This window comes from Toxorhynchites rutilus, chromosome 2 (assembly GCF_029784135.1).
Source record: "Toxorhynchites rutilus septentrionalis strain SRP chromosome 2, ASM2978413v1, whole genome shotgun sequence".
Classification (NCBI taxonomy): domain Eukaryota; kingdom Metazoa; phylum Arthropoda; class Insecta; order Diptera; family Culicidae; genus Toxorhynchites; species Toxorhynchites rutilus.
Window position 1 is genome coordinate 242,054,587 of NC_073745.1, and position 27,005 is coordinate 242,081,591.

Sequence of the window (27,005 nt, forward strand, 5' to 3'; positions counted from 1 at the left end):
AACATGCTACGAAATGCTGATATGCACAATAATATACCCTATGCTAAATATTAGCTCATTCGGACTTCATTTACTGGTGTCGCATCGCAGACGTTGAAATTTGAGTTTTTTGAAAACCAAAAATCACCGGAAATTGGGTTTAAAAAAAAATTGATGCCAAATGTCTTAAAATTGCATGACACGTTGATATTTACAGTTATCTCAAAATTATTTTTTTTCAAAAATCGACTTTTCAGACAAAAAACGACCAAAACGACCAAAAACATTTTTTTTGACAAAAAAAAAATCGAGATTACTGTAAATATCGACGAGTAATGCAATTTTAAGACATTTGGCATTAAAATTATTTCTTTGAAACCTCGATTTTCGGTGATTTTTCGTTTTTCTAAAAAATTAAAATTCGAAACCTATATCATATGACATTGCCATTTGTTATTGTTGTCAGTTCGTCTTCAAATTAAAAGAAATATTGCGAGATAATGTAAAAATTGTCTACAAGCAAAGTTTGACCTTCGTTTAATAATGTATCCACTAAAGGGGTCTTGCAAAAATCTCAGCCGGGTCCCGTTGGGCGACAAACATGTTAAATCGTATAAGTTTTGCATATTTTAAGTCGCATTTGAATTATTTTCAAAACATTTTTTTCCCCTGTTGGGTGTGAACCACTGCGTCCTTTATTTTGAACTATTGTGGTATACCCCTTTTTTATACTACACTTCAAGCTTATCTACTACTTATTGATGAAGGAGTAGACTGAAAGGTATAGCGTGATAGGTGCCAATCAGGAATTTTTCAAATCATAGTTGTATGAAACAACAATCAAAGTTTGCATTGAGTCGTATATCGGTTCGACTATCATTATAATCTCGCTATATGCGGCATTTCATATGTATTTCGTATACATTTTACTTGTCATTGTAAGGTTGAATCGTACATCGACATAACAAGTATTTAAATACGCACTATCGTAAAATTGAACTAATAAAATCGAATGTCAGGCAGATACAGTTCGAGGGTCGCAAACATGTTTAATTTACTTCATTTTTTTCTGCGAAAAATCGTATTACAGAGTAACTTCGATATAACGTACATTTAACTTTCAAAATTAAACGTTGTATCGAATTGTACGTTATATCGAAGCATAATAAAGCATTCAGAAACGTAGCTCATATTACTTTATTGTGTTGCTTTTTGAGAAAGTGTAATGAATAAATTCAACTAGAAGACGAATCCAACCTTTCTCAGAATATTTTCCTCCATACTGTTGATTAAAATTTGATTCATTTGGAATCCGGAATCACAAAACAGTTGTACTTCGGGATTGGTTAAAAGTACAAGTCAAGCTTTAGTATCAAAATACAGATAATTTTTTGTTTTTTCAGAAAAACAATATTCAAAAAATTATTCCTTACGACTTCGAAAATGTGTACGTTATATCGAGGGTACTTTATAACGAGGGTACGTTATATCGAAGTTTCCCTGTATATGCTGTAGAAAATATTTCAACAGTAAATCATATTACATCGTAAATGAGGACATATTACATCATATTATGAATCGACGTCTGGTGGTGATTTCTATTTAGGGAAGCAAATTAATCACTACGACACATTTCAGCGAGTGATTCGTATGGAGTTCCACTGCTGTGTTTTACGTATGATAATGTGACAGAAACGGTTTAACACACATCAAAGTGAAATAAAAACGAATTCGAGTGGACAAACTTTTTTACATACAGAGTCTTTCAGATTAAACGCCGAACCGTGAACCGATTTTTATTTTTAAAAAACCAAAATAAAGCTTATTCTAGGATATTTTCGATGTGACCACCCCTTTTTTCGTTTTAAATGGCGAACAAAATTCTTCATGCACAACTCTAACATTACGACTTCGATGCTGTTGAAAATCCGAGTTATTGCTTCTTTAAGTTCATCCAAATTTTGTTACTTATTAACATAGCAACGGTCCTTCACGTACCCCCAGAGGATGTAATCGACGACGAGAAATGTTGAAATTCTTACCATAAGAGGACAATGTTTCATTAAGACTTCGGTTGCTCGATTGATACGATTTCACTAAAAATACACGTTCTAGTGAATTGTACATCTTGACACTAAAAACCATCCCATCAGACTGAACGAGTAGCCGAATATTATCAGTGTTGCAGTGTTGCAGGAAAATACAGTGTTACCATCAACGGAGCGAAAAAAAAACTTTTATAAGGAGCTATTCGATTTTTTTTTGCGTTAGTGTTTAATCTGAAAGACCCTGTAATTTTTCGAACGAAGGTATATTGCAATAGAATGAGAAAATGAGAAATATTTGAAAAATAACAAACCGGATATAAATATTATTAAAATTATCTATTTTTTTCGAAGATATCAAACTGATGGGGGTAGGGTTACTAGTATATCGTGTTCAAGACATTATTATAAGATCTTAGCTTTGATAATTTGTAAACACCATGTATTGAATCGTTGCAGGACGGATTTCTTATTTTTCGTATTTAGAGGTGGCCAAAAATGAGTCCCACGCTTGCAGCAGTGGTAAAATTTTGGGCTCCTAACCGTTTATTGCATCCTGACCTTTTGTTTCGTTGAAGAATATGACCCGAATAAAATACCCATAAATCAATAAATGTTTCCGTGGCACTTCTCATCGGATCACACTCGTTGGAAGCGATTACCCTGTTGATACCGCAGCATCACTAGCATCGATTCGTATTGATGTTTTTATGTCTGTAAGCGGATCGGGAAGATGAGTTGTACAAGCACAGTAGCTACCCATTTCAAATAATCCTCTTTGTTGATATTTTCGAAATGTGCTCATTTCAAAGTTTTAAGTCCAATCGAAATAAACAGACTGATTCATCGGAAGCAATAGGGTAAAAGTGCGCGCTATGATTGATGGCAACAAGTTGAATGTTTCAAGCATGTTTCTTCTCTCGACCGCGCCCGGAGATCTGCCCGGAAGCGTTGAAAGTATGAAACAAAGTGGCTACCGGCGTCGAACAACACAGAAGCTTTGTCAAAATAACGCGAATAGAATCATTAAGATGCGTAACCGGGTTTAACGTCGACAACGATCATTAGGGTAATTATCACTGGGAGCAAAATCGGGGCGAAAGAGAAAAAAAACTTAGCGTCGAATGTTTCCATTCAGGGTTTGGAAGATGACCTCTTGTCGATAAGAGTGAATCCAGGATGTAATTCGACCCCACCGCTGAGAAACGAACAAATTAGACGTCTTTTTGGTTCAAATTTTGTTTTTTTTAAAGACTCCTCTGTGACAAAAGCAAAACAAGAAGCGAAACTCGCAACGGATTCACCATTCGGGGTTGCAATCAATCAATGATTCAACCGGTATCTTCCGAACGAGCCAAACGAACACGCAAGTGTTGATAAAAATCTTCTGCGAAAGCCCTAAAAATACGACTCCGAGCAGTGGCTAGAGGATGTACCATTTTATTTTAATGACATCCAATTTGTTGATATAAAACAAAACGATGCTGTTGTTGAGTCGTCTTCAATGGTGTTTATTACAGGCAGGGTGGAATCCTCCGATCGAATTGCGTTCGTTTCTAAAGTTTTCCGGGTGAATACAACCCTTCCACCGCGAAGAAGTAGCCCGTGAGTAACAGGAACATCTATCCAACAAAAGCCACGACGACAGTTTTACAACCCCACTCTTCTCATTGGCGACATTACCGATGAGCATCAGGGTCCGCTTGGTTGGATAAGTCAGTCATTCGAGAGACCATGGCGAACGGTCTGAAATTTATTTCTTGTTGGTTTTGGAAGCATTTTTATTGGTATCTGCCGTTGTTATTCGTCATATACGATGACTAAATAAAATAGTGTGCACGCCTACTCTCCCCGAAGGTATGGAAAATAGTTTTCTGGTGAGCCACCACAGTCTGAGCCAAGATGTGGACTTGATTTGGAACGGCGCTTCCAGCTTCCAGCGGTGTGAGTTTTACTGTGGCTCGTTAATCGTTGACAGCGTATTAAAATTGTTGAACATGTCAATAAAAGCTACAGTTCGTGAGACCTTAGAACAAATTTGGGCTGTGTTTCTGGAGAGTGTTTAAATGGTGCCCGATAAGCGAATGGCAGTTCAGCTCACGGTTGGTGGCACAGTTAACTTCGACAATATATTGGTCTAGACCGAGTTTAAACACCTCCGATGGTCACTTCGCTGTGAAGCCTATAGTTTTGTCATCTCAATAAAACGCATGGATTTGGATGTTTTTCGTTCAAAATAATAGCCCCATAAGTTGTTCGAAATGACAGCCACATAAATGGTTTACATGAGTGTTCATAAGAGCGAGCGATTAGTTTATTTCAAAATTTTCAATAACAAACGAACGAACCCAGTGCAACCAATCCATGACAAATAATTTTAACGATTATGCGATTATTGACATGAACAATCAAAAACAAAGTTTGTGTTATATCCAAAATTGTATCATTAAGTTCATTATATATACAGCACTTATTCGCTAACTTGGCGCTCGCTAACTGGGCTATAGCCCAGTTAAAAATAAGTTAAAAGTCAAATATAAATGGCTGTCAGAACTGATGAGAGGTACTCCAATGCATCACGGATGCAGAGCTGAAGCATTCATAACAAATTATTATTAATGACGGATTTCATGCCAACTCATCTTAGCAGTTGGCAGCACCATTCCAGATAGCAGTGAAACGTTGTGGGTGTAAAGAAATAGGTCATTGATGCAAGTACTAGAAATCTTCAAAAAAGAATTTAACTACTTTTTGAAAAGGGCCAACAATTTTTTCTTGAGTTTAGGAATAAGATGTAGAGAATTGTTCAAATTTTAATGAAAAAATACCAATTTTTTTATAGAAAATTACACCGAAAAAAAATATTTTAAAAATTGAAAATCATTTTTCTCAAAAACGATTTTTTTCAAATTCTCAAAAAAATTATATGAATAGCCCTTACCATTTGACGAAGCTCATGCCAACTCGACTGGCCGTTGGCAGCACCATTTCAGATAGCAGTGAAACGTTGTGGGTGTAAAGACATGGGTCATTTAAGCAACTTTGCATACTTGAAATATTCGAAAAATAATTAGACTACTTTTTGGAAAAAGCCAAATTTTTTTCTTATTTTTTTTACTAAAATTTATAACATAAAAACTATGATAACTACAAAATTTGTGTCAAAGGATGAAATGTAGGAAATTGTTTAAATTTTCACAAAAAAATATCAAAATTTTTTAGGAAAAAAAGTTCGCTGACAAAAAAGTTATTTTAAAAATTAAAATTTATTTTTCTCAAAAACGTTTTTTTTAAATTCCCAAAAATATATATATGAATAGCCCTTAAAATTTCCAACAAGTCGTCCATACATCGGAAGATGGGCACTTTTAGAGGGAAAAAGTTTTTCGAAAAACAACTTCTTCATGTTTTTTTTTGAAAAAAATACAACCAATCCTAATTTTGTTTAAAGTCAAGATAGCGATGTAGCGTATTCGGCAAAGTTTTAGTTATTATTAAAATATGAACTTTTGTCCAAGACGTCAACATTCTATCTGTTATAGTTTCTGGAATATATGTCAGTTTTGTATGAAGACTCCTGGAAAAAATAATGTTTTGCCCGTAACATTTTTGTGTGTAAATTCTCACGTTTGACATGTTCTTGACATGTTTCTAAATAGAGAAAAGTTAGCAGATCATGCAAATTGCGATAATTTATACATAAAAATGTAACGAATAGAACATTAACAGAATTTTTTCAAAGAAAAACATGAAAAAGTTTTTGTTCGAAAAACTTTTTCCATGTAAATGTGTCCATCGTCCAATGTATGGAAAACTTGTTGGAAATTTTAAGGTCTTTTTATATCTATTTTTTCAGAATTTTTAAAACATATTTTTTCGCGAAAAATTAATTTTGGCAGACTTATCTCACTTCTTAACTAGGCGAACCTAGCCAGAATTTTCACCTGCCCCCGGGCTTCTGAATGCCAAAGGGAGACTAGGCTCTGCGGAATGCACGTATCTGCATGCTCGTGCTGTTTCAGTCCTGACCGAGAAATTGTCGGACAATCGCGCAGGTGCTAAGGATGACCGACTTTTGGATGCCGGCCAATTCCTTCTCCATATTCAACACCTTTAGCGCTTCCAGAAGTGTCTTCGGGACAATTCCAGTTCCAGAGAGAACGACTGGAACAATTCTTGGGACCTCCCTTAGCCCCCACAGTTCCTTGAGCTCCACGGCCAACGGTCGGTACTTGCAGATTTTGCGACCGTGGGTCTCCTCCAGATTCTGGTTCAGTGGAATAGCGACATCGATGATGGTGACTTTGCGGTCGCTCTTGTCGTAAACCATTATATCTGGCCGGTTGTGGTGGATCGAGAGGTCGGTCAGAACAGTGCGATCCCAGTACAGCTTGAAACGGTCATTTTCCAGGACAGGTGCAGGCAGGTACCGGTAGTTTGGTACGTTGTCTTCCAGTAGAGCACATTGGAGCGCCAGTTGTCGATGAACAATACGGGCCACGTTGTTGTGGCGCTCGGTGTAGGCTGCGTTGGCCAAAACGGGACAGCCTCCCATAATGTGCTCTATGTTTTCACCTGGTTGATGGCACATCCGGCAAATGTCATCAACGTCTTGATGCCAGACGTACCGCCTGCAGTTTCTCGTCGGCATTATCCTGTCCTGGATGGCTATCATGTCGGCTTCTACTACTGAAGAGAGTTCACCACGCGTTAGCCACAGATTAGATGCGGCCTTGTCGACGTGTGGCCGATCCAGTTGATGGGGGTGGGCACCATGCACTGCCTTCTGCTTCCAAGCTGCAATCTTCTCCTCCACTGTCTGCAGATTGCAGTTGAGTTGGTACTCCGCTTGCGCCAAGTGCAGAGCGCTGTATCCTCTGTCGGCGGCGCAGACAGCCCGGTATAGCGCGTTTTGGTTGGCGCGTTCTGCGAAGTACTCGCGCAGTTGTCGTACCTGGGCAACACACAGTGCAGATATGTCGACTATTCCAAGTCCCCCTTCTTTGCGTGGCAGTGAAACTCTCTCCAGTGCCGATTGAGGATGGTGCATTCCGGCCTCTTTAAATGCTTTCCTCATCCTCCTCTCAAGGTCCTCTAGGTCAGTTTTGCTCCATTTGACTACACCAAAACTGAAGGTCAGCAGGGGAACTGCGAATGTGTTGATCGCGCGTACCTTGTTCCCCGCGTTGAGGAAAGTCCTCAGGACACAGTTCACTCGACTCAAGAACTTGTCTCGCAGCTCCGTCTTGATGTCGGAGTGGCGAATCCCGGTGAGCTGTCGGAATCCAAGATATTTATAGGATTCGCCACGAACCATGTCTCTTATGAACTCGCCGTCATAGACCTCGTAACCTCCGGATTCGGTAAGCTGCCCTTTCAGCATATGGACACAGCGGCACTTGTCAAGGCCGAACTCCATGCAGATGTTCCTGCTTATGTCTTCGACAACCCGGATAGCTACACCTAGACGCTGACATGAATCAGCGTAGACCTTGAGATCATCCATGTAGAAGGTATGGGTCACTTCTTCGTGGGCGCCGTCGCCATACCTTATTTTATAGCCATGACCGTTTCTATTGAGCGTCCTACTGAGGGGGTTCAGTGCCAGACAAAACCAAAGCGGGCTGAAAGAGTCGCCTTGGAATATCCCCCTCTTTATCTGCAGCGTTCTAGACTGCAACACATTTTCCCCATCACTGAGGTGCAGAGACGTACTCCACTGCCTCATCGCATGCTGCAGGAACCTAACGACGACGGGATCAATTTTGTAGAGCTCCAATACCCGGACGAGAAACGAGTGAGGTATGGAGTCATAAGCCTTCCTGTAATCGATGTAGGCCATACTTAGGTTCCGCTGGTTATATACCGCCTGGCCGACTATGGCTGCGTCGATGATGGCCTGGTCTTTGCAGCCATGCGTATTTTTCCTGCATCCTTTCTGCTCTTCTACGATGATGTGATGCTGTTCGCAGTGAGCAGAAACTTTGGCGGTAATTATGCTGCTCAGTATTTTGTACAGACTCGATAGGCACGTTATCGGTCTGTACTTTGATGGGTTCAATGTGTTGCTGTCTTTCGGGAGGAGGAAGGTGACGCCACGGGTGGCGAATTCAGGAAGGTTGTGTGGGTCACGTAGCACCTTGTTGAAGCACTCAGCTATCTTTGGATGTGCGACGGTCAGCTTCTTGTGCCAAAAGTTCTGGACACCATCGGGGCCCGGTGCTGCCCAGTTCCTCAGGTACCGCGAGGCTTCGCGGACATCGTTCTCTCCGACGATGATAGCTGGCATCTCTCCAATTTCACCACAACTCTCCTCCTCCCGTCTTAACCACATTTGCCCGTCGCGATGTTCTACTGGGGTCTCCCAAATACCAGCCCAGAAGTTCGTCACATCGCTAATATCTGGCAAACCTTCGCGGTAGTCGGGCTTCTCGTCGCTAATGTGGTCGTAGAACGCTTTCTCGTTATCTCTGAACATCCGATTTTGTTCCTGGCGCTTTGCAGAGTCAGAGTAACGTTTCAGCCGTTTTGTAAGGACGCTCAATTGCTGTACCAGTGTGTCGAGTTTTTCCGTCAGCTGGTGAGCTCCCAGCTGGCGAAGTTCAGTAGGTCGCACGATCACAGCAACTTGGCGACATAATTTCACCGATCTGCTGCCTCTTTTGTACGCCATCAGTCTTCCAATTGCGGCGCGCTTGTTTAGGATCCGTTGCTCCAATCTCCTTCGCCATGGAGGCTCACGCCTTTCACGGAGATGTTGGAGCAGTCCGCCTCTTGGCCTAATACGGTATCCTAAACTTTTGGCGGTCGCCACAGCAGCACAGTAAACTTTCAGTTGCAGCTCCTCCATGTTCTCAGCATCAACCAAGTGCAGCGGAAGAACGTGCTCGTTCATGAGCTTTACTGCACTTGTCAGCCTGCGGGAATGCTGCAACTTCGGGATCCTGGGGCGCGACAAAGGGTCCGTGTCGCGGAACTGTGAGATCGCCTCGTCGTAATGGAAGACCAGATCGCGTAGTAGTTGTTGATCTGGCTGTGGATCTTCCGGCTCAGAGGGTTGTTGTACTGTGGCCTCCACTGGTGCTGATTCGCGTGCCCCACTCGCGAATGAATTGCTCAGCCGTACTGAACTTCGTCTCGACACATCGCTTGCTCTGCTTGTTCTGGAGCTTAGTTCTCTCTGCACCTGCTGCTTGATCTCGTCGACTTGCGTTTGGGAGAGCATATTGTTGCGTACAATCGCTCTACGCCTCGCGTTCATCGCGTTTTGGTCAAGCCTCCCGACGAACTCTGGATACGCTTCCTCGAACATTGCGAGTATTCGAGGGCGACCGCTCATGTCCGTCTCCAAAGCAGTGCAGATGTAATAGGCGCGGATCGTTCATTTCGTGTGTCCACATGATCCGTCGCCTAGTAGTACCCACAAGTGTGGACGACTGTCGTCTGACAGTCGCAACACGCCTCGTAGGCGCAGCGTTTCGTTGGTGATGTCGATGGCTGCTGTTTCCGTGTGGCGGTAGCTCTTCGGGTTGAACCCGGCTGGTGGCCCGCTCTTGCACATCGCCCTCCAGCCGCTGGCCGCTCGCTCTTACGCCCGTTCCAGGACCAGCTCCAGTTCGGGGACCCTCCTCGGGTGATCGCATTCGTAGTATTCGTCTTGACTTTAGCTCCATTGTCTGGGTGTATCTCCTTTGCCCGGGAGACAGCGGGTTGGCAAGGCCTCCATGACCCGGGAGGCCTTCCCCGGGAGAGATATAGCGCTCTGACTCGCTCGCACCCCCTCACTTAGCCACTTTCGACACCCGTTCTCGGAGCCAAGACCAGGGTTGTGTTTCCAGTTCACGCCCGATCTAAAAATGTCGTCATATGATCTTCGTGGAGGCGTGAGATAGGAACATTTGAGACCAACAGGTAGGCTCCTACCCTAGTGTTGATCCCCATTTGAGAACCGTTTTAATTTTCAATTTTTTTTTTATAATGCTTTTTTTTTCCAAAAAAAATCTTTGATAATTTTTGATGAAAACTTAAGTAATTTCCTACATTTCATTCTCTGACCAACTAGTTTTTATGTTTTAAATTTTATAGTTTTCACGTTATAAATTTTTGTTAAAAATTCAACTTTTTCCAAAAAGTAGTCTAATTCTTTTTCGAATATTTCAAGTATGCAAAGTTGCATACATGACCGATGTCTTTACACCCACAACGTTTCACTGCTATCTGAGATGGTGCTGCCAACTCCTAAGACGAGTTGGCATGAAATTCGTCATTTCCAACAAGTCACCCATATATTGCAAAATGAGCAAAAAGTTTTTCTAACAACAACTTTTTCATGTTTTCTTTGGAAAAATTACAACTAATCGAAAGTTTTAGATCTTATTGAAATATGAACTTTCTATCTTTCATAGTTTCTGGAATACATGGAATTTTTGTATGGAGACTCCTCAAAAAATATTGCTTTACTCGTAATATTTTTGTTTGTAAATTTTCGCGTTTGACATGTTCCTAAACAGAAAAAGTTTGCAGAACATTTAAATCGTAATAATTGTTACATAAAAATGACGAGTTAAACATTAATTTCGAAGGAAAAGGTGAAAAAAAATCAAGATTTCAAAGAAAATCATTCAAAACTATAAGACCTACAAAATGTTGGTTGGAGATTATTTAAGTTTTCATTAGAAAATATCAAACAAATTTGAAAAAAAAAATTTCTTCGAAAAAAAATAATAAGAGGTTGTATTCAAGACACGGCTGCATTGTTGACGCAGAACTACACTGTAGTTTAATTCAAGTTGCTTGTCTATAACTGCGGATATTATTTTATTTTAGAAATAACCATTCTACCAGTTTGGTCGCCCTGAAATATTTTGTTTGATTGCAGAATCATTTGACGATAATTGTTTGATGATTCATTGTTGTCCTCGCAGAACAATATATGCTCGAGATAAGCGCAGCTATCATCCTTAGTGGAGAAAGTTTTGCTACTGGAAAGCGAAACTAAATCACATACAAAATTCCCGGACGATATTTACTTTCTTGGTGACTAAATAAACGAAATAAACTCTTTTTGTTAATCTCAACAACCTCGAAAAGAGTAGCACCGCTTCATTATGATCAAGATTAGCGCAAATGCAATCCTAGTTGAAGCGAGTTTTGCAACTGGCACGCGGACCCAAATAAATTAATAACTTATTATAACTTATTGAATAACTTGGTATTCCCTAAATAATTTTTTGGTGCACAACCTTAACACCTGCTTCACCATAGCGTCATTTCAGTGTATTGATAACGAAAAACAAACAATGTTAACTGCTTGGAAAAAGGAATGTTTTCATCAGCAGAGATTCTTTTTAAATGCCCTAGCACAAATGTTTTCCTCCCGCTATCTTCCCTCCTTGTTTACATTTATCATTACGGTTGCTTTACTTTATTTCATGAAAACGTGACCTGTTTTCTGATTTGGCACTCTTAATGAAAGACGTAGTTCTACGTCAAAAATATTTAGAAAATCAAATATCATTTTTCTCAAAAATAGTTTTGACGCAGGACTACGTCTTTGATTTCTATATAGGGGGGGGGGGGGGCGTCACTACATTACTCGAGAATTAATCAAGCAAATGCAACCAAATTAGGCATCTGGAGGTTTTAGGGTGCAATAAATGTTCTATGGTATTTAGACACTCCACCCTCCTCTTTAAGGGGGGGCTGCCATACAAATGAAACACAAATTTCTGCATTACTCAAGATTTAATCAAGCAAACGAAACCAAATTTGACATGTGAAGGTTTTAGGGTGCAATAAATGTTTTTACGGTGGTTAGATACTCCTTCCACCTCTCTTAGGGGGAACTGCCGTACAAATGAAACACAAATTTCTGCATTACTCGAGATTTAATCAAGCAAACAAAACCAAATTTGACATGTGAAGGTTTTAGGGTGCAATAAATGTTTTTACGGTGGTTAGATACTCCTTCCACCTCTCTTAGGGGGAGCTGCCATACAAATGAAACACAAATTTCTGCATTAGTCGAGAATTAATTAAGCAAATGAAACCAAATTAGGCATGTGAAGATTTTAGGGGACACGAAACGTTTCTATGGTGAATAAACACTCCTCCCCCCTCTCTAAGGGGAGAAAAGGGGAGGGGTCTGTCTTTATTCTATCATATTTTCTGTATCAAACATTTATTCCATGTAACGGAGAAACATGTTATTTGCAAGAGGTTGAAAAATCTCGAACGAGAATTGTGTCTGAAAATAATCTGATATTATAATGATGAGTTTTGGTAGAAGTACTAGGTTTTTTTTTAGTAAAAGGTAAATTCAACGGGGTCGATTAGAAGATCAATCAATGAACAGTTCTGCGATTGCACTCATGAACTTGCGCTTAGTAAGAAAACGTGAATTTGAAGGTATTGATAACAAAAAACAAATTTTGGGCGAGACGAAGTTTGCCGGGTCAGCTAGTTAAACGAATAAAAGAAGCATGTTTTGCGAGCGAATGCGAAGCTAATTCATGTATTGTGTATTTCTTCTTTCAGCTTGGTTCCCGTGAATGTTGTATACAACACAAAATTGTGTGCAATAATTCGTTCTATCAAACAAATTCCAGTCATTGTGTAGGAATAAGGGTGATGCAACAATCTCACTAACCCACTCCACCATCTACAATTTCATAGAGATAAAATCATTATTTCAACGATACCAAGGTGATATTGTCGTTGCTCACAGTGCCAGTGTGTGCGACGTGAAATATAGTCTGCAAACGAACACGTTGACTGGCACATCAGTCACCAGTGACTGACAGTATAGCATATGATAATAAAGGTAAATAACATAAGCATATAAGCTCATAAGCATTCCCTTTCGAACAAAAATACCTTCCACTACGGTAAGAAACGATGGTCCTAATGCGTTTGAAAATGTCCATCTAATCGCTATAAAACCGTGGCACTCAGGGTGGTCATCATTTTCAGTTAGTCAGTTGAGCCAGGAGGTGTTAGAAGCATTTTTTGTTGTTCGGATCAAACTAGTCGGAATGACATTTGACTGCTGTTTACAATCGTATTTACCATCGCAATAAGCGCAATTGCGAAAATGGTGCTGCTGCTGATCCATCATCCACCGTGCTGCACTTGGATTCTCAAGCGGGAAATTCTAACATTCTGGACAATGAAATTGCGGATGACACATCTTACCATTCCAACTGTTTTTAAATTGTTTGAGGGATTTCACTACTGTTTACAATCGTATTTACTATCGCAATTGCGAAAATAGTGTTAGGCTGCACAGAACAGACGTCTGAAGCTGCTGACCCATCATCCGCCGGGCTGCACTTGAATTCTCAAGCGGGAAATTCTAACATTCTGAACAATGGAATTGCGGATGACACATCTTACCATTCCAACTGTTTCAAATCGTTTGAGTGATATCAGTACATATAACAAATAGGCCTGTCCAAGGTCACTATTTGGAGCTTCAAAAGAGTTGAAATACTAGATTAATGAGCAATGAAAAGAAATACATTAAAAAAAACAATTGAACAATCACAGTCGTACGCCAAACTTGCGTCCGTGCACCTAGGCTCTGGCCCTTCTACTTTTTATTACAATGTTGTAAAATTTAACTGACATAATGCAGCACATCAATTTATTCTAACCGATTAAGACTCGTCTTCAGTGGTACAATTAACGTTTAAGTTCAAAAAATTTTAGTTAACTTTGACAGGTACGTTGCGGCCAACGTTGCCAATTAGTCAAACAGTTAAATCCTAAGATCTACCAGTTTTTTTTTAAATAGTATCCATTTTTATTCAGTTTTCTTTATATGTGTGCTTCAGTTTTACCCATATTGTGTAGAAGAAAGTCACAATGTATAATTATTATCTCTCCCTCACCTTTCCTATCCCTGTGGGGCTGTGTAAATAACTTTTTCTGAATGTATCTTCAGTAAAACGATGAATATATACAGGTTGGGAACATAATGATGGAAATAAACGTTGAAATATAAGAAATGTGCGAACAGGTTCAAATGATACATATTTTTCGGCAAATTTTCATACAGAATTCAGTGTATACAGACTACAGATTTTTGTTGAAAATATGCAAAAACATACATATTTATACAAATTTTCGGAAAAGTATACAGATTTTTGAGCGTCGAAAGTTAAGCATGCCAATCACCACCATTTTGCATGAAGTGATGGTATTTTGAAAACAACATCATTTTGATTTGTCCTATTATGTAAATTTACCGCAATTCAATCCGATTCCGAAATTGTTCAGGGGTAGCTGATATTTGTTTCGATTTGCTATATTTTTCACTGATGCTTAAACACATTCTTGCATAATTACCATTGACTTGACATAATTATTGCAGTCCATAAATTTACTGTACTTCAAATATGTATACCGTGGGGGACCGCAATCAGTACAGCATCAAAATCCGTACGGATTCCGGTCCCGCACATTATACAAATCGTATTTCAAAATTTTAACCGCTATTATCTTTGAGACAAATCTCCCAACTATATCATGTTTGATGCTGATATTGCAAATTCGTTTATTTTGCGTCCAATATTTTTTCTTCTTGTGAATCAGCCAATTCATAAACTTATTGTTTCTTTTCAGAAAATTTATTTGGCAAAATATGGTGTACAATGTTCAATGTATACTATACAAATTAGGTGATATAGATTATCTTGAAACGATCACACATAGTCATTATTTTCTGAGCCAATTTAAGGGAGCATTCTAGTCTAGAAATTTAAAAAATGTTCCTTCATATTACTGTAGTTTAGGCATTCAAAAATATACCCTAGAAAGAAATCCTATTATTTACCGAGTTGTAGCCATTTTAGTGATGCGGTATCTAACCTATCTGTATCTAACAATGAACTTCAAACGCGTTTTTCTCGAAACTGTTTTTTTTTCAAACTGGCGTACACGATATCTCAAGTTCTACTGAAACGATTAATGTCAAATTTATATGGATACAATCTGCAGGCATCCCTCTATCACATGAACCTCTGAAAATTAACATTTTTTAAAATTTTACTATTTTTACGTTACGTTACTATAAGTAACGTTTACGTTTACTTATTTACGTTTACGTTACTATAAAAACGTAAGAAAAAACGTTTTAAGCCGCATTTTGTTTTTCTAACGGTCACCATTTTATCAAAAGAAATGTTTTTGACTTGTCCGAGGTTCATGCGATAGCGGCATCTTTATTGATTCAGAATCTGCTCGATTTTTTTTTGTTTCAGATAACCAGAAGGGCTGGAATCGTGGACGCCATGGCACAACTTTTTTTTGAACCCTCTCACTTCATCAGCTTTTACCTATTCTAGTTATGAATATTTTTTCTCCGTTCAATTTTTGTTTTATTGTTAATAGATAGATGAACAAATAGTGATATAATGGACAGTAACAATATTCTTTGTTTCATTTTTATGGAACACGGAAAAACGTCCGAAATTCGTGTATCTACACCAGAATACTTCCTTAATACACCAACATTTGTTTAACCTTCATACATTCGCTATAGTCTGAACGCTATATAAACGTTGTACTTCCACCACTGAGCATCATTATAATGCACTTCATTGTAAATCTCAAATATTTCAACACTAGCCTGATTTATTCCACTTATCTAATAAATTGATTCGTGCCGGGAAAATTATCATTCCTTGATTAAATACATAAATAATTAATAACAATACATCGTAGCTTCCATATTTTTCAATTAATACTTTTTGAGTGTATCCATTGATGTTCCCCTCAGTGTTTATTGAGGTTTAAAAAATCAGACCAGGTAACGACCGGAATTCTTCACAGGGCTGCGCTTCCAGTCCAGCTAGCGCAAAAGTGCGAATATAATCCCATGTTCTTCTAAAAGGCTGGAATCGTTTTGAAATCTTTTGAAATAGCACATCACATGGGTACCGAAAGTGCGTTTGATATATGAGTGAACTCACTATAGCAAAATGTCAGGTCAACCAAAACCAAAAAACTTAAAGAAACCAATGTAAGTCCAGCTGATATTTATGAGAATAACGACGATGCTGAAGCTAAACCTGTTGCTCCAGACTCTAAGCAACCATCGAGGGTAACGTGCGGCTTCGAGTCTTTGGTCTTTTCGGGGGGATATCACTTATGACGATGATAATCGTTCAGAAAAATCATTCCCAGCAGATTTCCTCTACAGTGCGCCACCGAGAGACGAAGACGAGCGAGAAAACCAGATTGGTACCCGCTTGGAACCGCTTGCTCGGGGATGAGTTGCCCGACGACGAGACTGAACCCGATATTATCTAAATTTATCGGTAATCGTCACAATAACTTGCTACGATGGTTAATAACTGTCACGAGACAAGGTGTAGAAAGCCGGCCGGTAAATAAACGCGGTCGGGGGTCCACTCGGGCTCGGGTGTTCGATCAGAGATGCTACAGATGCCGTGGGTCGCCGTTCGGGAATGGAACCCGGCGCAAGGAAACGAACGGATTGGTGTTATTAAAACATAAATGATTCGAACTTTGTCTCACCGGGAGCGTGGATCAATCTTGCTTTATGAAGGAGATTAGTGTTTCCAAGAATCTTGGCTTTAGATAATCTGCTGGAAGATCTGGAAGTGCATCATGACAAACTCTTCTAATGCAAACTGATATGTCAATCACAACACGACTCCATTTAAACCATAAATAGGAGAAACTTGGATTCTTCGTTTCGAAATGTGTTTCATCAACTGACGTTGTTTCAATATTAAAAGTGAAAGTTTCCATCGATCTTCTTCTGCATACAGATGTACTGTACTGTTAGAAAAAAACCGATCATTGTGGATTTCTACAAAAACTGAACGGTATAGAAAATACTTCTGCTTAAAACTATCCAGTAGCCTAATGCCTTTGTAGTGCCGCAATTGAGTTGCCAACTTGCGACGCTAAATTACTTTTGAAGTGGAACTATCGTGATTTCTAGTTTTTTTCTTCTGATATGCTCTTCATCCCAATTATTTTCCATTTTTAACTTGCATGGCGCATGAATGCCACAAAAAAGGCCCAGTAAAATGTTTGGAAGATGATTGATGGTGAACTGCGCACTAAATTACTTACTTACCTCGGTGCTTCTAGGAACAACAAAAATTGCGAAGGACGAGTGCGACGACTTTCGGTTCCCAAACCACACCTAATACTTCCTAATCCGGACGGCTACCGGCCGCCAACAGCAGCAGCGGCGGCGGCTTTTTTCAGTTCTCCATTTCAGCTTTGATATTTATTGTTTGCACTATGATGGTCAAGTTTCTCGATTCGTTTCTTTTGGCACAGAGCGATGTGTAATAATCGATCAATGAATTTTGGGTGAGAAACTCACCTTCCATTCGGACGGTCCGTATCATAGGAGATCTCATTATGGTCACGATGTTTGCTTGATGGAATTATGTTCGTCTCATGTTACATGTAAGACAAAATATCCATCTCAACTGCCTTTTAGTGAATTCAGAGTTTGGATATTTTAGGTACACAGTGACCAGCAACGAAAAAAAACAACCCGAATCCATTAACTTTTTCATAGTCAAATGATAAGAAATGTGTGAATGATAATTACGTAACTTCTCAAACGGAAGTTCATATCAACCGTTTTTGAACAACATTGAACATTTTCAATTTCATTCGTAATTTTCCAAGTTTTATGCATATTTGTCGCACCCCTTGTTATTGGTGCAACCTTATGTCAGAACTATTTAGAAGCGCCATTTAAGGCTCGATTCAAGCTGTGCTTCAATTGCTTATGGTTGAAAAGAGTGTTGGAAATCATTGCTGGTTAAAGAATATCTATAAGACCAGATGATGATCTTGCTGCTTCGTGTCATTGTAAACATACAATGCTTCAACTTATATTCTAGTGTGTAGGTATTGGTGACAACCATACACTGCATGATTTTCATATGGCGAGAGTAAACGAAATTTTTCAAGTGTCAAGTTTCTATAAGACCAGTTATATTTTCCGTTGTTTTAGTTGTTTTGATCAATAAATCTGGAAAATGCCGAAGCGAAAAGTGCTTACGGAGAGAGAAGAAAGACAAATCGATGCATTACACCAAAAAAAATGTTAGTATCAGAAAAATTGCTCGTCGGATTGGGCAATCCCATCAATTAGTGCTCAATTATTTGGCGAATCCTTAAGGATACGGTAAGAAGGAGAGAGTTGCGCGTAAATCGAAGCTCTCCGATCGGGATAAGCGGGAAATAGCTAGAACAGCTTCGAATACCTCAAAATCGCTTATGCAAATAAAGAAATATTTCAATTTAAATGTTACTCGGGTGAAAATTCGTCATGTTTTGGTATAAAATCGTCACACAAAGAGGGAAATTTTCGATTTTCAATTTGTACCCCAATATGTTCCCGAAAGGCGTAATCCTACGTCAAAACGGATCGAGTTCACAAAAAAGTGTAAACAAGCCGGTATCTTTCTGGAAATGTGTTTTGTTGACTGACGAATCGAAGTTTAAGATCTTCAATTAAAAACGACGAGTAAGAGTTTGAAGAGTATCAGGGCGAGGGCTACAAGATCGTCATCCACAGTCTACCTGTAAAGCAAGGTTGAGGATACATCATGGTTTGCTTTAGACATAAAATCGGATGAAAGTTCGGGAATAGCCTGTCCAAAGTCCGGATTCAAACCCTATTGAAAATCTGTAGGCTACTGGCGCAACGAACAAGGACACGTACTTCACAGCTTTATCGAGAGCCTGGAAGGAAATTGACGCACAACTTCTGAATAATTTGGCGGAGAGCATGTCCAAACATCTTCAGAAGATGATTGAGGCTCACGGTGGACATATTTCATACTGCAGATCTTAAGTTTGCATCATCCCATCGTTTTTCTTCTGTTATGAATGTTTAAAGTGTTATGTATTTTTAAGAAATTATCAAAGCTTTAATTTTTTCAATGTGATATTCTTATTTCCTACTGATTTAATTGATATATCAGGATAAAATGTTTGTATTTCACAAAATAACCCCCATAATGTTTCGAAAAGTTGGGAAAGTGTAAACAGGTCATTAGATATAAGAAACTAGAATAGTAGCCTAGAATATTGTTAAAATAGCGTAAAAAAACATTGTGGTGCTATTTTTATTTCGTTCAGTGTCCTCTGCATTTAAATCGGGATGCATTGTATTATTCGTTATAGGTACGGAATTTGTACCGTTCGAGGTTCTAAGGTTTCAATGATTATTCATTTGCATATATCAATTTTGAAATTCCAATGTCAACGCCCCACCATTCTTCTTAGGATTGAAGTTCTTCCGACGTTCGTTTCACGAAAATTCGCTCAGTTTATTGAGTTATTTCGTCTGTATGTTAACATTGTTTGCAAATCCTTGTCCTCTGATTACGTTCACCAGGAATTGAAGAGGAAATGTGTTATTTTTCGAAATTGCACAGGGGCTATGTGTATCGCGACGTTGTAGTAAAGTTGTTTACGAGAGGTGAGTAACCCGGCGACATATTCCCCCTGTTGAAATCCCACGGGGTGAAGCGGAGCTTCATCTATACCACCATCTGTCGGTACCAGGAGACGGGCTCGTCCAAGGACCGTGTGCAATCCGGGCGGCAGCGTTCGGTGAGGACGCCAGCAGCCATCAAGGTGATGAGAGAGCGGGTTCATCGAAAAATGAACTGCTCGATCTGCAAGACAGCAGCTGACCAGGATGTGTCGATCGAGACTGCCCACACCAGCATGACAAAGGATCTGGGATACAAGCCGTACAAGAAACGCTAGATTTACGGGCTGACGAAAGCTACAACGAAGAAGAGGCTAGACAGAGCCAAGCTGGTAATTTCGCGGCACGCAGGCTAGAAGTTCGTGTTTCCTGGTGAGAAACTCTTTGTCTTGCATTGGTCAGCATCCCCCCGTTCCACATAAACATGTCGCGGTTCCAGAGTGCCGCGTCGGTAATGGTTTGGGGGTCGTATCCAGGCGTGGGAAGCTCCCACTGGTGTTTATCGCGAAAAACGTGAAAATCAATGCCGCGTACTATAAGACCGAGGTTCTGGAGAAGGTTGTGACCCGGCACTTCGGGACCTCTACGGTAAGGATCATTACATCTTTCAACAGCACGGTGCACCGACCCACACGGCGAATATCGTTCAAGCTTGATCCCGGGAGAATTCCACTGATTTCCTCGAAAAGACTTTTTCCCACCCAGCTCTCCGGATGTTAATCCCCTGGACTTTTATGTATGGTCGTACATGCTGGCCATGCAGAGCGATCATAAAGTGAGAATTATGGACCAATTTTAAAAGGTTATTTCCAAGATCTGGGACGAGACGCCGATGGACCAGGTGAGTGCCTCGTGCAATTCTTTTGAGAAACGTCTCAAGCTCGTCATACAGCACAAAGGAGGGTGCTCCCAGCTAATATGTCGTAAAGGTTCTCAATAAATATTGCCTCAATAAAAAACGTAGAAAAGAATCCGACCTTCGTATTTTCATTTTTTTAAACAAATTTTTAAAGTGTATTCGAACTTACTGAACACCCTGTATGTATGATACTCCTTTCGGATCAGCTGTATAGATAACTGTTATATAATAATTATTATTTTTATTTTTATTGTTGGGTATTGTTTGCCCACTCCAAAATATGCCATACAAATGAAACACAAATTTTTGCATAATTCGAGAATTGATCATGCAAACGAGACCAAATGTGGCATGTGGAGGTTTTGGAGTGCAATAAATGTTTCTGTGGTGGTTAGACACTCCTCTCTCCTTTCTAAGGGGGAGGGAGCTGCCATACAAATGAAACACAAATTTCTGCATAACTCGAAAACTAATCAAGCAAATTAAATTTTATAGGAAAAGGTAATTTTAAAGGGTCAATCAGAAGATCAATCAATGAACAGTTCTGTATTTGGACCCATAAACGTTCGATTAGCAAGAAAACGTGAATGTTTGAAGGTATTAATAACAAAAAATATTTTTTTCACGGAACGAAGTTTGCCGGATCAGCTAGCAATTATATAAAACATCATCACACAATATTTTCGTTTAGATTTTTCTCACCACTTGCAAGATCAACCTTCCATTCTCCCCACACAATCAACCCGCCAAAGCGGAGCTTACGTTGCCATATTTTATGTGCGATTTTATAAATATCGTACCAATCAATATCGTCGTTATAACTTCAAGTGACCAAGGCAACCTAGTACTTGTGGGCAACGTTGTCAAATTATTGCTCTGCGTCGACCCACCTGGCCTGATGTCCAGAATAACACTAAACACTGGACACCAGCCTTCAACTCCTTGCGGTAGCTTGTCTGCCATCAGTCACCATACCTTTTTTACCGTTCTGGTCGTTTGTCTGCTCTCAGCCACTATGACAAGGAATCATACTAATCTTATACTTGATTCAGCCAATTTAGACTTTTTCTTGACGAATTTTATTGTCTGGTGAACTTGCTCACGAGTTAATTTTGTGCTTCTATGAATAATGGATGACGGTACTCAATATAAACAAAAGATTATTAGCGTAGAAACATAAAAGGATAGTCAAAAAAAAAATTATCGACTCCGCTATTCTCCTAATACCGTTTGCTTGATAATATTTGCACTATTAATTAATGTCAAAAATGAAAAAAAAAAATCAAAAAGTTCGTTTTCCATTTTTTTTAATTTATTCAATAGTGCGATGTTCATGAAATTTATGAACTACATTTATCATCGACGGAGTTTCCACTTGCTGCAATTATGGCCTCCATATGCTCCGGGAACGCACGGTAGGTCCTAATAATGTACCCTGGATCCATTTCTCTGCAGGTACGGGTCAATGTGAACAGGATTACTGGATTTTTTCGCTTGAGGAAGTTCAAGATTTCCTTACATCGCTCGCCTCTTAGCTCCCAGATGCAATTGTGCACGGCAATCTTCCTTTACGATCATCCGTGCCGTAAAATCGCTGATTATTTGTTCCTTGGTCATTTCCATCAATGAATGCACTGGATTCGTCCGAATCTTCCTTTTGATGGGAGGAATAACTCTTTGGAATTCGAACTGACCTCGTGGATAGTTGTTTTCTTTCCTCGATCTAAGACCCTTTTCACGGTCCACCGAGACATTCCAACGGTGATTGAAATGTCTTTTGTCCGCCATTTTCGCGTGGAACCAATCACGAGTACGCTGCTACTTCGACATGGTGCAACTGTCAAACTTTTACTCGCAGTTCATTATGATATGAATTATATGAATTATAGTTTACTTTTGAATGCGCAATAGAAACTAAAGCATTGTATGCACAGGTGAAACGGGAACTTTATTTGTACGATGGTGCAAACATTAATACCCATTCAGTAGTCTTTAGCTCAAACAGCAACATGAGGCTGAGTGTTGGCATGTTGGAATATTACCGACTTCCCGCAAACGATGAGCATTTGCAAAGAAGCTCGACATTTTCCACGCAGTAAAAATTGAAATTGTTGTGCAAAACACAAAGACTTGTAAACAATATTTGGTTGACAGATGGCGACACTTCGCGATTCAGCACACATCAGCTGTCGCCGTCCAACGTCCTTAGACAGTTACCAGGTATGCTAAAAAGGCCCTCGCGTTAATGTTGGAAAATAGCGTGAAAATTGTCTGTAAGGAATTGTATGGAATTTCGAAATTTATTGTCAATTAATGGAAAATGGATAGATATTTCTTCCTAAAAAATATCATATTTGATATAAAAAATTCGAGGGGTTGTATCCGACACGACCGCTTAGGACGTAGGATTACGCATCTTTTTTTTTTAATTTGTTGATTTGTCATTTCGGATATTATTTGCGAATACGTCGAAATTTCATAAATAACTCTTTAGTAAAAAGTTCCGAGGACCCTGAAAAGGTTTAATGGCTTGCGTGGTTTTTGTAGAATCATTTCGAGAAGCAACGATTCTTTCTTGCCTTCGCGAGAACAATACACTTGTTGGTCATATGTCGCAATTTGTTTGTTTATATCAATGCACGGATTGCACTGAATGTTTAACGAGAGGCATCTTCCGTGCATCGCCATTCAACAAGCATCAAACACGCGTCTAACAGATGCACACAGTTGCAGCGATAAAAATGAAACATCGCGATAATGATCGTTTATGAAAAATCGTTTCTCGACTCTCGGTCAAAACCATCAAAAACGCAAGCAGCTTGTTGCATCAGAACAGAGCCGATGCGCACGAGATCAAATACGAATGGCAACAAAAAGTATCGAAGGTGTGCTATTCACATGTACAGGAAATGAACAGGTTCTAAGTTACGCGCAACGAAAACAAGCAACACACACAAAGCCAAACACTGATGGCTAGAAGGCTTCAAGTGAAATATTCGCTAGCGTTCACAGCTCGAGGGGGAACATAAAACACAAAACGAGCAGAATAAGCGACCTTTGTTGTTTCTGGCACAGAAAGATTCTGAGAATTTTCCTCAGAGGAGATGCATTACTTATACGCTAGCAACAACTTACTTACTATGCAAGGGTGGAGTTTACATCGCAAATTTTCTTTTTTCGCTTTCCCTGTTCGTTGTTTCTATTCTAGCGGCTGCATAAGTTGCCCGTTATTAACAGCTCTGTTCGAGAAAGCACACAAATTGACAGAACAAATGTATGAGGAAATGGAAGGTTTCCAATTTTCATCAATTTAAACCATATACAGACAATGGGATTGTATATAAAACAAATCTTAGAAAATTTCCGATTCGATTTGTATGCAAATCGTTAAAATCCGTTCGCACCCAAAATAGTTATTAACGTTAACTTTATTTCATAAAAACGTGACCTTATTTTATTTATATGCAGGTCGGACTCGATTATCCGGAGACTCGATTATCCGGGATTCGATTATTCGGAATTTTAGACTCGATTATCCGGAATATTTTATTTTTGATTTTCGGAAATTTTGAATAATTTGTATAATAATTCTATATTGAATAGCTAATATGGGTATCAAAAGAAAGGGATTAACTAGTAGAACACAGTTATTTATGAAAATTCAAATCCAAGATGGCGGCCACTACAAAATGGCGGATTTCATATTTTCTCAGAACCCCATCAATATGGGTATCAAATGAAAGGGCTTGACTAGTAGAACACAGTTATTTATGAAAAATGCAAATCCGAGATGGCGGCCACTACAAAATGGCGGTTCCATATGTTCTCAGAACCCCATCAATATGGGTATCAAATGAAAGGGCTTGACTAGTAGAACACAGTTATTTAAGAAAAATGCAAATCCAAAATGGCCGCCACCGCAAGATGGCGCCATATATATTTTTTTAAACCCCATCAATGTGGGTATCAAATGAAAGGGCTTGACTTGTAGAATACAGTTATTTATAGAAAATGCAAATATAAGATGGCGGCCACTACTAAATGGTGGATTACATATTTTCTCAGAACCCCTTCAATATGGGTATCTAATGAAAGGGCTTGACTAGTAGAATACAGTTATTTATGAAAAATTAAAATCCAAAATGGCCACCACCACAAAATGGCGCCATATATATATTTTTCACAACCCCATCAATATGGGTATCAAATGAAAGGGCTTGACTAGTAGAATACAGTTATTTATGAAAAATGCAAATCTAAGATGGCGGCCACTACAAAATGGCGAACTACCTATTTTCTCAGAACCCCATCAATATGGGGTGGACTAGTAGAACACAGTTATTTATGAAAAATGCCCAAAAATGTATCAAAAGAAAGTTGTCGACTAGTAGAACATAGCAGATAATCAATTCAATTTCAAGATGGCTTCAGTCCCCAAGCAACTAATTAATTTTTGAATGGTTTCATTCAGCTTGACATGTTTCTATGTATGTTTGAATGTTTGTTGGGTAATTATTAATATACATTAATACATTAATAGAAAATGGAACCCGTTCCTGTTGAATGATGGATCTGAAATTTGGAACATACATTCAATTCTACTGTCATTATAAAACTGCGTATTCCATGATCTTGAAAAATTCAATTTGGCCGCCGCAAAAAATAGCTGAATGGCTTGATTTGGAGGATACACTACACTATGAACAACATAAATTCGAAAAGGTCGCCGCCACAAAATGGTATACTATGTATTGTTTGCAATCTCCTCAGTATTGGTATCAAATGAAATGATTTGACTAATAGAACACAGTACAGGTCGTACTTGATTATATACAGTCTCGATTATATGTGTTTCGACTATATACAATTTTGGACTCCATTATATTCAGTTCGGATTTTTTTCAAATATTTCAAATATGGCTTATTTCATGAAGAAATGTAACCTTTCAACCTTAAGGGTAATTCGTGTACAGTGGGGTAAAAATCGTGATTATTGAAGATTTTGCTTGAATTTTCACCAGGAATTGTTGATATCGATATTGCAGCCAAATTAAGAAAGATAGAAGTTGTGCATCAAAGAACAAATTGTGAAGCGATTAAAAAACTTAATTTTAATTGATAGAAACAATCTAGTTTAACATAAATTTTTAGGATAAAAATAATAATAACACATTAAAAATTATTAACTTTTAAGTGTTTCACTTCCGAAATGTTATTAAAATTCACTATTTTAGTTGTTCCACTACTATATCCTGTACTAAATTTTCTCATCTTTCAAATGAAAGCATCGGAATCGTCTTCCGTAGCGTACTTTTTAATGTAGAGCCAGTTTGAAGCTACAGAGTCCAAAACAAAAAAAAGTTCTGTAACTCTGTCATTGTTGTAATTCGAACATATGCGTAGGAGGATTTTTTCCATCAAATATGATCGTCTATCATCTCCTGAGAGAATCTAGATAAATTTTTTTTTCATGTGAGAAAGGAGTTTTCTGACTTTAAGGAGATGAATCAAAAATAAAATTCCTCTTTTATTTTCAAAAAACACATGCAAAAAAAAATAAAGAAAAAAATTGTTTTGACTCGATTATAAGGAGGATTCGATTATCCGGAGTGAAAAAAAAAATCAATACTCCGGATAATCGAGTCCGACCTGTATTTACAATGAAAAGAATGGTTTACATGGCATATATTGTAAACATAAGACCAACGTTGTCTCTGGTGCAGTCTGATACGACTGACCTTAATCCCAGCACCGGAAGCCTTGCTGACAGCTTCCACAAACTATAGCTTATAGCTTTTAGATGCATGAAACGGTTGCTATTCCTTACCTATTCCTCTAATTCCCACATCGAAGAAATCATTGGTTCCGATTAATAAATCAGAATCGTTCATGTAACTTTTTGTTAATTATTTTCCAGGCGGAGCATCTATTTACTCGATATTTTTATGGGCCAAATTCAAACGTTTTCTGAATTAAAACATGGCAATAGTTATCACTTTTCAGTATTTTTTTCTCCGAGCTCAATGTTGTGAGAAAAAAAACATACGGAAAACGGGTTTAAATCAACGAAATTTATAAATTTGTTATAGTTTACGAGCAAGGTACAGTGATTTTGTACGCAATTTCATCTAGTTGAGTGATGTTCGTGTACGATACAACAAATCTAGCTGACCTGTAGCATATGTCAAATCAAGTTGGTCGCCATCGACTACTCATAGCACATCGAGCCATCTTGTAGAACGAATTATGTTGCACATCCAATATTTAGAATGCCGAGAGATATCTTGGCAATTATTCTTCTGATTTGGTTGAGTACTGGTATGTTCACGTATGTTTAAGTATATATTATAAAATCCTTAACATATTTAGCTGTCGAGGTAATTTTCAATTGCCAGATTTGGTTCGGTTTGTTGAATGACCAAACGGTATCCGTTCTGAGGAACAACCAATGTAATTTATTCTGGTAATACATAATTAGGAATAAATCATATCAATCTTCAGGTCGAATTTGCGGTAGAGTAAGAGTATAAAATCTTGACTTGTTAAAAAAGCAAAAGGAATATTCCATTCCAAACTGATCAGTTTCCGATCCATAACTGTAATAATATTTGAACTAAAA

General features: G+C 38.7%; 1 protein-coding gene across 2 annotated transcripts in view; it reads left to right on the forward strand.

The window, feature by feature from the left end:
* Nucleotides 1-27,005, forward strand: part of LOC129768605 (LIM/homeobox protein Awh-like) — a 95,776-nt gene that overhangs the window by 35,168 nt on the left and 33,603 nt on the right. The window contains exon 2 of one of the 2 annotated variants that reach the window (XM_055770356.1): nucleotides 12,561-12,846. The exons of the other annotated variant lie outside the window; for it this stretch is intronic. Within the exon in view, the coding sequence (XP_055626331.1) occupies nucleotides 12,835-12,846 (12 nt within the window). The 5' untranslated portion in view covers nucleotides 12,561-12,834. The remainder of the gene's footprint in view (nucleotides 1-12,560; nucleotides 12,847-27,005) is intronic. 2 annotated transcript variants of the gene reach the window in all.